The 11,278-nt window shown below is 42.7% G+C and overlaps 2 protein-coding genes across 2 annotated transcripts; one reads left to right on the top strand and one right to left on the bottom strand.

The window, feature by feature from the left end:
* Positions 1-2,015: 2,015 nt before the first annotated feature.
* Positions 2,016-4,145, bottom strand: HIGD2A (HIG1 hypoxia inducible domain family member 2A). Its single transcript, XM_061617534.1, has 2 exons — positions 3,848-4,145; positions 2,016-2,464 (listed from the first exon to the last, which is right to left on the bottom strand). The coding sequence occupies exons 1-2, from the start codon at positions 3,984-3,986 to the stop codon at positions 2,298-2,300; spliced, it is 306 nt and encodes a 101-aa protein (XP_061473518.1). The 5' UTR covers positions 3,987-4,145; the 3' UTR covers positions 2,016-2,297.
* Positions 4,146-4,204: 59 nt separating this feature from the next.
* NOP16 (NOP16 nucleolar protein) lies at positions 4,205-10,711 on the top strand. The gene is made up of 5 exons (XM_061617533.1): positions 4,205-4,452; positions 6,887-7,001; positions 8,080-8,149; positions 8,852-8,958; positions 9,776-10,711. The coding sequence occupies exons 1-5, from the start codon at positions 4,346-4,348 to the stop codon at positions 9,917-9,919; spliced, it is 543 nt and encodes a 180-aa protein (XP_061473517.1). The 5' UTR covers positions 4,205-4,345; the 3' UTR covers positions 9,920-10,711.
* Positions 10,712-11,278: the final 567 nt, after the last annotated feature.

Raw genomic sequence — 11,278 nt, 5'->3', positions numbered from 1 at the left:
CTACTCAGCATGTCCAATGGTTAGGTAAGATGGAAGCTGTAGTCCAATAACATGCAGAGAAGCACTAGTTCCCTATCCCTGCTGTAGGTCACACTGAGTTTAATTTACTCATAACAAACATAGTACTAGGCTGCTAGTCTTCCACTTTGATTCGTATTGTCCACTTTCAATGGAATAAATAAATCAAGTGCAGATGAAACAGCTGCAACAGAATCCAGGCCCAATTAACTCCAATTCTAGATTTAGTTCTGCTAAATAATCATGCTGGCACCACTAAGTCTGGTGATGGCAAAATGTATTGGGCTCTAACTTCAGGAAGAACAATTTAAAGCTTTCTCATCAAGTCTTAATTTGTTGACATCTACTCCCCCCCCACATATTTCCATAGCTCCTATCCATTTGAGATTGCAATCCAATTTGCTGAGCTTATTCACACAAAATAGAGGGGGAGGCATTACTCCCAAAATCTACAAAAAATATTGTATATCTTCTTTGGTTTCTCTTCATTCAGAATCAAAGTTCCATCCAATGAAGTGGATATTCTACATTTTTTGCACTGTATAACTCTTGGATGCAAGGTGCACCATTTCAAACTATTTTGGTGGGATCTGCTTTCGACAGGCATAAAAAATTTGTCCATAAAATGTGATCTCTTTGCAGATGATCTAGAAATTAGACTAAACCTTTTCCCCTCCATGATAGATTTCCTCAGTGTTATGTTTGCTTACCAATCATAACATGGAACCACAATTGATTATATAATGTTACAACTAGATAATCAAAGAGGTTGTTCTTCAAATTGTTAATTTTACAATAGGTTAATAATATATCAACTGCCTCATTCAGCAGAGTAAGCTGCAAAGCTGCTGCTTAACACGACTTGTCTTGTAAGTCAGACGGTTCCAGAATGCTAACTGATATTATCAAAGTAATCCCAATGCATTCTATGGACAGCCATCACTATATTTAACTCACTGTGTTATGAAACAATGCTTTGAAAATAAAGTTTTCCCACTCTCCCATTTCAAGCATCTTCACTTATGCCATATGCTCCAGATGTTGTCCAACTGTTTTATTTCCATAATCTGTCCCCCAATTTGCACCAACCAATTCCTCTTTGTCAATCACAAACCATGGAGCATAAAACAAATCATATACAACCTCAACAACACAGTCCTATACATGTCTACCCAAAAATAAAATGGAAATGGACTGCCTTCAGGTCGATCCCGACTTATGGCTACCCTGTGAATAGGGTTTTCATGGTAAGTGGTATTCAGAGGGGGTTTACCATTGCCTCTCTCTGAGGCTAGTCCTCCCCAGCTGGCTAGGGCCTGCTCAGCTTGCCACAGCTGCACAAGCCAGCCCCTTCCTTGTCTGCAACTGCCAGCTGGGGGGCAACTGGGCTCCTTGGGACTATGCAGCTTGCCCAGGGCTGCACAGGTGGCAGGGCACGTAACCCCTGAGCCACTCACTGTGGGGATGATCTTTAGCTGGCCCCTGACACCCAGGAGACACGAGCGGGGATTTGAACTCACAGACTCTGGACTCCCAGCCAGGCTCTCATCCCCACTGTGCTATACTCCTGGAAAAGTGGGTACAGGATTGCAGCCTAAGTCACATATCCATTTCCCTATCCTTCCTTTTGAACTCAGCAGCCTGGATGCCTGAGGAATTGATAGTGGTTGGCTAGAAGATGGCACCAGTAAGAAAACCAGCAACATGCACAAGAGCAGCACATGTAGATACCAATAGCAGGAAAGAAAAAACCAGCAAGCTTATAATTTTCAGTTCAGATAAGAACAAACATGAACACAGATTGGAAAAGAGATGTGATGTGCCTTGCCCTTGAATGTGAATATATTTTAGAAAAAGTAACCACAACACCCTTCCCCATCATTCAAAATATTTTGCTCATTACTCCCAGACCTAATGCCAAGTAATAAACACGTGCCATTTCAAATGTGTTTCAAATCTCATGATGGCCTACAAGATAATAAAGACACTCCTTCCAGTAAGCTTTCCTAATAACCTTTACTCCAGGATACTGGCCTTGTCAGCAAACTGGTCTCACAAGGCTACATCTGTGCACAAAAATTCTTATACACCAGTGACAAGGCTGAATTATTTGAATGTGTTAATACAGTTATAACAATATAAAAAGAATCTGGAACTCTCTGACACTTGATGTTCAATCCAAAATGATCAATAAGACATCAACCTGCAAGTACCCTCTCCACGGCAGAAGGATTCACTGAGACAGGATTGTCACATATTACTGCACACCAGCAGTACGTTCACTTCCTTGGTTTCAGTGCTGTAACCACCACACCCACCAGTAAGGCTGCAACAGTGAAACCCTGGGCTAGAATACGTGCCCGCATCATCATCTGGGACTGGCGGGTTTTGCCCCTCTTGAAGCAGATGAGTCCATAGGTCAAAATTCCTGCTGTGCCAAGGCAGCCTAAAGGGCAGGACAAGAGAAAGAAAGGTCAAAGGAGGAAATGCAACCACGGAGGTCTGTGTGGTCCTGTGAACAAAAAGTCAGACTTTGACTAAGAGATGTCAATGTAAACACTTTCTTTCAGCCTCCAATCCCCCTAGGTAAAATAGTGATTTACGTCACAGGGAAAAATCCTAGTCTCAAGTAACAGATAATAAGAATTATATAAACAGAATCTATTAGGATGGTGATGCCCTTCTTTTCTTGGATCTAGTTTTCCCAAAGAAGCAGCATCTGACCACATACTGCTGCGAGGGTGGGGGTGGAAATAAATGCTACATGGAGTCTCCTTCCTTAGATGGGCAGAGTAGAGAATGTACCTACACAGTGGTTTAAATACTCAAAATTTCAGCTTAAAAATCAGTCACTAGCTGTATGGATAAAATGCACTGGATGGGGAACTGACACAGTCACATCCTCTGGTACACTAGAAGTCCACAGACTTTAAAAATGGTGACATTCTGTACTTTCGACAGGCTTTGTTTTTAAACAATTCACTAGAGCCCCCATACATAAACCCTGTGGATTTTATTTATTTTGTCCTTCGATAGTCTCCACTCTGACTGAAATCCAGTCCACCCAAACTGAAATCTAGATGACTGTTCGTAGCTTTATGGCACCTTAAGACTAATACATTATGACATAACCTTTTGTGGACCACAGCCAGTTTCACCTGATGCATGGAATAGGATCCTCAGTGGTCAGGTATAACTAACTGATGAAGTGGGTTCTAGTCCACGAAAGCATATGCCACAATAATGTTTGCTAGTCTTTGAGGTGCCACAATTTTTTTAGTTTTGCTACAAAAGACTAAACGTGGCCGTCCCCCTGGAAATTGTTCACCATTTATTACCTTTAATCCAGTTCATCATTTTCCCCCTCACTCCAACTGCCATCTTATTTCTGGCCCTGGGCCTTTAAGAATATTCCAACACCAGATATTTCGCTGGAGAGATTTTCCCCAGCCAGGAAGCGCTTTACCAACATTTCTGTGTGTCAGGCTAATATTAAAGGCACAGGGCCGGGAGAAGTCAAACAAAGAAAAGGAAACACGCACCCATCACCTTCATACTCTCCAGACCTGTTTTCTTTCTAGATTTGTTCCCTTCTTTGGCCAGGTGGGCCCAAAGCATTTTGCTGCCTAAGGTGGAGCAGCAAATGGCTTCCCACCCACGGTGACCCCGACCAGATGCTATCACTGCATTTCCATATTGGAAAGAAGCTTTCTCTGTTGAATGAGTGGTCACTGTAAACAGGAGCCACGGCAGAGGAGACAATAAACTTAATCCGGTCACCTCCCGCTTTAACATGCCCTCTCTCCCATATCCTCGGCCTCCCTCTCACCAATGGGCACCAGCGGGTTCTCGCGGATCTTGAGCAGGAACTTTTCTCTGGTTTTCTCGCGGTGGACGGCGGTTGGCGTAAAGCCTTCGATCAAAGGTGGGCGATTGGGGTCAAAGGGGGGTGGACTACTCTGAGCCATGGCAAATTACTCCAGGGGTCTAAACAGAAAGGTGACTGACTGCTTCGCTCTAACTATACTAACCCTCTTCACCACCCGTACAAACGTTGGGACACGAGCTGCCCTTGTAGCCAATAAGCTAGGATCTGGGAACCGGCCAGCCAGCAATACGAATACACGTATTCTTTGGCTTTCTGGGAGTTGTAGTCCATTTAGGGCTTTCCGTACAGGAATTTAACCACGTGGGCCGAGCACTAAAACTACGCTTCCTATCGGCCACTGCGGCAACGGGTCCTGTTGCCTTCGCTGCTCCACAGGTTGGGACTTCTACAGTATAGAAGCCGCGTGTTGCTGGCTGCTCTGTCTTCGGAGTCGCCGCGATGCCAAAAGCGAAGGGGAAGACTCGGCGGCAAAAGTACAACTATAATGTGAATCGCAAGAAGCAGAACAAGGCTTTCCGCAAGCGCGCGGCGCCTCGTATAAAATGGTGAGTGGCCGAGAAGGCAAAAATAGGCACCGACTCGGGTTTTGGATGACCAGGCTTCGGATCTCAGCCCGTAGCCTAGGAAAGCCCATCCCCGTATTTTCGGATCACAGTCAGGAGGGCTCACCCATGGCCTTATGAGAAGCTTGGAGGACGCTGGTAAGGCTTTTCGCTCCTGCTGCGTTTTTGGAGCCGTCGCAGTGCCAAAAGCCAAGGGAGAGGACTGGGTGTCTCTCCAGAACCATAGTTAAACCGTCCAGTTTCTGCACCGCCACTATCTTTGTTTCAGTTTTAGTCATGCACTGAAATTAAGCTTGAAAATTAAGCTTGATAATTAAGGTCCGTTTTAGCCATTTCTGCCATTCATGGTAAGAATGGCTGCTTTACAGTGCAATGCAGGGCATGTTCTGAGGGTACGTGATGCAGCCATCTTGGTGTAGCTAAGCCGGTCTCATAAGTGTGTGGATGGATGACCACCTGAGAATCCTGTGTATATTGCCTTGAGTTTCGTGATGGAAGAAAAGAGGAATAGAAATGAATTAAGTAACTATAAATAAGTAAATGTCGTATGCAGCCTTGATCATGGACTTTCACTGGAAGATGCTTTTTGTTTCTTGTAAAGCTTTGTTGTGTCCCTTCAGCGCTTATTTCCTTGGGATACTTGGAAGTAATTCTGGAGGGTATTGATTACACTGGATTCAGCACTGGATTCCCACTAGGCAAAATGAATTATACTAGTTGGGAGACCTTTCCAGAGCTAGGTCTGTCAGTAAATGGTCCCAGGCTATATGGTCTGAAGACACATGAGGCCAGCACCCAGTCTGGTCAGTGCCTGGATGAGAGACCGCCAGGGAACCATATGTAAGCTGCCTTGGGTTTCTATCATGAAAAGAAAGTCAGGGTATAAATGTAATAAATAAATAATAAAACAGAATTAAAAGTGCTCTTGTGGAACCACATGTTGATGGGTGCCTCATATGAGCAGAAACAGAAACACATAGAGCAGCAATAAATTGACAGTTCTCCCAATGGGTGGGGGGGCTATAGAAAGAGTCCCCCAAGTATTGGCATTGAGACCTGTGCTTTTTAACTTGTTCATAAATGATTTAGAGTTAGGGGTGAGCAGGGAGGTGGCCAAGTTTGCTAATGATACTAAATTGTTCAGGGTTAAAACAAAAAGGGATTGTGAACAGCTCCAAAAGGACCTTTCTTCACTGAGTGGAGGTAAAATGGTAAATGCAGTTGAATGTAAACAGTGTAAAGTTATACATATCGGAGCAAAAAAACTTAATTTCATATATATGCTCATGGGGACTGAACCAGCGTTGACTGACCAGGAACAAGACCTTGGGGTCATAGTGAATAGCTCAATGAAGATATCAATCCAGCATGTTGCAGCTGTGAAAAACGCAAATTCCATGCTAGGGATTATTAGGAAATTTAAAATAAAACTGCAAATATAATGCTGTTACATAAATCTATGGTGTGGTTGCATTTTGAATAATGAGTACAGTTCTGGTCACCTCACCTCAAAAAGGATATTGTAGAGCTAGTAAGGTTCAAAAAAGGGCAACCAAAATCATCAAGGGGGCAGAGCGACTCCCCTATGAAAAAAGGTTGCAGAATTTGGGCCTTTTTAGGTTAGAGAAAATGCGAGTAAGAGGTGACATGATAGTAGGTTATAAAATTATGCATGGCATGGAGAAAGTGGACAGAGAAAAGTTTTTCTTCCTTTCTCATAACACTAGAACTCCAGTAAAGCTGAATGTTGGAAGGTTCAGGACAGACAAAAGAAAGTGCTTCTTCACACAGCGCATAGTTAAATTATGGAATTTGCTCCCACAAGAGGCAGTGATGGCTACCAACTTGAATGGATTTGAAAGGGGAGGAGACAAATTCAAGGAGGATAAGACTATCAGTGGCTACTAGCCCAGATGGCAATACTCTGCCTCCATAGTTGGAGGTGGTATGCTTCTGAATACCAATTGCTGGAAACTGCAGGAGGAGAGAGTTCTCTTGCACTCAGATCCTGTTTGCAGATTTCCCATGGCAACTGATCGGCCACTGTGAGAACAGGATGCTGGACTAAATGGGCTATTGGTCTGATCCAGCAGTCTCTTTGTATGTTCATATGTTCTTAGGTATTCTGTCTATTTGCTATGTGCTGAAGTGCTGAAAACATTCAAGGAGACAAACAGGCTTTAAAAAGTTAATGAATTCAGGCAGAACTGTGTTAAACAATGAAACAAATAAAATATGTACCTCATAATAAGGTGTGATAGTTTGAAAGATCTTTGGATGAGGATGGCTAATGTTCCCCCCCCCCAATAGTAAGTTAGCTGTATGGAATTCTTATCAGAAAGGGGAAGAAGTCCCTTCAAGAATACTTAATATTGATACACATCTCTTTCTTCCCCTCCACCCCATCTTGGTCCAGTGCCCAAATCCGACATGCTTGGGATAGGACCAAATCAGTATCTCAGAACCTGGCTGAAATGGGCCTGGCTGTTGATCCAAACAAGGCTATACCTATTCCAAAGACAATACAACAGGTGAGTGCTGTTTGTGAACTCCAAATAGGATAATGGTATGTAGAGCATGTGGGAAAGTTTTTAAACCAAGGTTTCCAGGTTGGGAGATCAGCTATTGTTAGGTTGAATACCAGTTCATGGGTGATGGATGCACTGACAGGACAGGATGCATAAAATGAAAGCTACACAAAGAACTGGAAAATTACCCCATAAGAAAATGTTATATTTAAGCCTGGATAAAAGATCTCATGTGGTGTTTAGGTAGACACAAAGTATACATGAGAGAAATACAGTAGCCAAGATGTTACTTTATTTGTGAGAACACCAAAAAGGTAAGATTTCAAATTCATGTACACTTTCCCTTTACCCTTCTTATTGAACAGCCAGATGGAGAGTTGGGTGAATTCCAAATCTTGGGATTTCCTCATGGAACGTCAGCAGGTCTAGTAAAAATCTCTGAGTAGCATTCTATTAACTTGTCCCATCAGTGCAAGGATTACTGCTACTGCAGCAGGATTGTCCCCCTTTCTCCTCCCCCTCTGCCCCTCAAATCCACCCCGGAGGGTTGGGAAAGTCCCTAGAACAGATTTAGGGGGCACATGGGTGGGGGGAAGTCCTGCTGCGCCAGTGGCATTCCTTGTGCTGACAGGACCCTGATCAAATACGACCCTTTATTCATCTGTACAAGATACAGATTGACATCCCAAGTATCCCTGGGAGTTATATTGTGGTGGTTTGTGGAAGTAGTGCAGAATGACTGTTCTCTGATGCTAACTTATTCTAGGGATGCTACCATAGTTTGAGTTAATTTAGTAGTCTGGAATAATGATTGCATTGGTGAAGTGCCATCCAATGTGTCTCAAGTATGTAATTCTTGCTCTTTCCTGAAAGACAAATCAAGTGGACATTTGCTGTTCATGCGCTTTTATCTTACCCAGGTGATACTAATGAGCATGATAGCATTAAAAAAGCAAATTACATCCTTAAGGAAAGATGAATTAACACCAGCTATGGGATTTATAAAGTTAGATAAGAGTTTTAGAGTGTACAAAGCAATGGCTGAAACACGAACCTACCACCATGTTCTTTCAAAATGCAGATGATGAAAATGGAAGTTGATGGACAGCAAGCAAAGGTGAAGACTGTGCGGAAGCCATATGTACTAAATGGTTGGTATTGCCTTCATATTGGCAGTGTAGCGCTGACCTGATGCCACATAGTGAAGCCCTTTAGTGCCCAACAACCCCAAAGTGTTGCATTGCTGAATCCTGAGAACCATTGTTTATTCCATTCAAATTAAGTGCAGCTTTGTGGAATTTATCAGCTGTCATTGTCAGGCAAACAGAAGCGTTATCCTGTGCAGTTTGTGTGGTTTGTTTGTTTTTAATGTGTTTTGTAGGCCACTTCTTGTCTGAATCAGAAACCGCCCATCCTCTGTAAGAACCCAGTTGCTGGTTGATCACAATAAAAGGATTGTGCCTGTTGCCCGTGGTGCATGCCTTTTGAGCTTTAGGACAGCACACTGCTGTGTTTACTTGGGTGTAGTGCTAGGCATGTAGAGATAGCAAAATCCCAAAATGCCCATCCCCTCCCCCTCACATTTCTCACTGATTCATGTTGTAGCCATGAGACTTACTGTTCAGGCTCCAAAGGCAGTCTAGTGTGCATTATAGGTTGGGATGAGATTTTAATGTGAACACAATGGCAGACACACACAGTATGAGCATTTTACCTCTTACTGCCAAAAGGAATCCAAGTGGCTTCCATGATCCTACTAGCTGAATCTTGCTTTTCTGTTTCTGGTAGAACGAAGTCTCACAGTGTGCAAAAATTTTCCCTCTGCTTCACTGCCTTTTCCTCTTAATGCTTAGAGTTGGAATCTGAGGCCAGCCTTCCAGAGAAGAAGTCAGAGACCCTCTCCCGAGATCTAATTGACTATGTCCAACACATGATTCGGAACCATGGTGAAAACTACAAAGTAGGTACTCCTTTGATAGTAGCCCTGTGGTGAATGTTTCCAGCTGCTGGCATTAAAATGCCCACTTTTCAGAATTTCCTGGTTTGTCTGATCAGAAATTGTTGAGCACGCTCATTGCCCTTCTGTTTGCTTCCTCTCTTCACCCACACTTCTTTGTGTATCCTGAGCTGAACTCCAGTGGGTTGCTTCCACCCGCTGAATATATCTACTTTTTCAGAATGCATTCCTGTGGCTGTAGTTTTCCATTTGCTTTGTTCACAGCCACTTCTTGAGGCTTGACATACAGTATACTGCTTGCTTTCTGGGTGTGGGAGGCCTTCTAAGAATATCTGAGATAGCTATTTACTCTTTAAACTCTTAAAAGAGCCTTGACTGCAAGTCCTGCAAGACCTTCTCCCTGCTTGCTGGCCTCTTTCCATCTCACCCAGGAGGGTGGGGCACAGACTGACTGCAGCTATAAAAGCTGCTACTAGCTGAAGTTGCCACTAGCTGAAGTTGCCAGAGACCATCTTGACTGTGGGGTGTTGTTTAGGGGATTCCATTTGGGCCAAAATTTAATTCTGCTTGTCAGGTATTTTTGCTGTTATTGGGATTATGTTTTTATATTTTATTGTTAGACCTTATTAGGAATTATAATGGCATTTCAGTTTATTGTACGTTTCTTAAGATGTTTCTTTATTTTACTGTTTGACTATCTGAATTTTGTAAACGTGAATTATGTACCCTTTTCATGTTGTGAGCTGTCTTGAGCATAGGTTACTATGGAAAGCAGCATACAAATAAACCATGATGATTAACTTTACTCTTCACCTCCTAGGCTATGGCTCGTGATGAGAAGAACTATTACCAGGACACACCAAAGCAAATAAAGAGGAAGATCAATGTGTATAAACGCTTCTACCCTGAGGAGTACCTGGCATTTGTTGCCTCTCTAAAGCCAGAAAAGATGGATCAACAATGATTTTACTCGCTAGAGAAATGGGCAGAAGCAGCTGCACCTCTGTTATTTGAAAAGCTGGCTTGCCCTTAAGTGACTGGTGCTCAGGGACTGAAAATTAAATTACATATAATCCTGTCCTGTGATGAGAGAAAATGGGAAGGAGTCTGTGTTGATGGGACTTTGCCTACTCTGAATCCTGCAAGGGCTCTCAGTCGATAGCATCTTGGGATGTAATTTCCTTTGATACTGGGAGATATCCCAATTGAAATAAACTGTTTTCCAAGTCCCTATGTCAGTAACAAAACACAGCCAAATAATATACGTTTCCTGTTCTTGTTGTGTTAGTAGTAGAAGGGTTTAGAGAGGCAACCTTGAGCCAAGTTCATGAGTGTGTGCACATGCAGAGAGATGGGATTCACTAAATCAGTGGTTCCTAATTTTTCTGCTGTTGTAGCAATTGCAGTGTGCTGTGCTACCTGCTGTATGATTTTTAATTGTATTTTTATTGCTGCTTGTTTTTTGTATAGTGTATTTTATTTCTATTATAATTTGAATTCCATAGAATATAAAATATCAGAAATAAGCAAAGCAATAAAATACAATTAAAAATCAATATAATACTTTAATGTGTGACGGATGAGGGATAGTGGGAGTTGTAGTCCAAACCATTTGGAGTACACCATGTTGGGGTAGACTGTCTTAAGGGAATTCTAGCACATCCTCAGCCTAAGGAAGCAAAAAGATGCCAGATTGGTAGTTCCCAACATGTTTTCAAGCATTCTTTAATGTGGAGTAAAACATTTCCCTTGTTCAGTATGTATTTATTTATTTTTTTAATTACCAGTATGGGAAACTGTCTTAGTTTCCTCAATTTTTCCTACAGCAGTATTTAAACCCCTAGTTTTGTGTATCAATAGATCACCCCTGTGTTCACATGACATAGCTACAAAGGCAAGGTGGCGTTAGGAAGGCCTCTGTATACTCCACTGCCCCCTGGGAGCATCTGGAGAGCAGCACAGTGGCTGCTTTGTCTTAAGTCTGGGTGTGACTATCTGGCCTGTTCTGGCTAGTCTGTTGAAGTGTCTGTATTGATCGGTGGTGGCCATAACATCTCTTGAGTTCTGCCCTTCCTAGCGGCAGTACTATATGATGCTTTCTCATGATTCCTGCAGTTGCATGTTAAAGCAGAGCTGAAAAACTAATCATTTATTGATATAGTGGGGAGAAAGTTAATGTAAACAGTTGGCCATCCATTATCCATTTCATGCAAGCAAGAAGAACTTAGGGCTAGGATCCTCTGGCACAAACCAAACTTCCTATATGCTGTGATAGAACAAAACAACCATGGGGAAAGGGGGTCAGGTTCTGCAAAAGGAGCCT

The sequence above is a fragment of the Rhineura floridana genome, chromosome 3 (genome assembly GCF_030035675.1).
Source record: "Rhineura floridana isolate rRhiFlo1 chromosome 3, rRhiFlo1.hap2, whole genome shotgun sequence".
Taxonomy (NCBI): Eukaryota; Metazoa; Chordata; class Lepidosauria; order Squamata; family Rhineuridae; genus Rhineura; species Rhineura floridana.
Note: the sequence above shows the minus strand (reverse complement) of the source record. Positions and strands in the feature narration are given on the sequence as shown.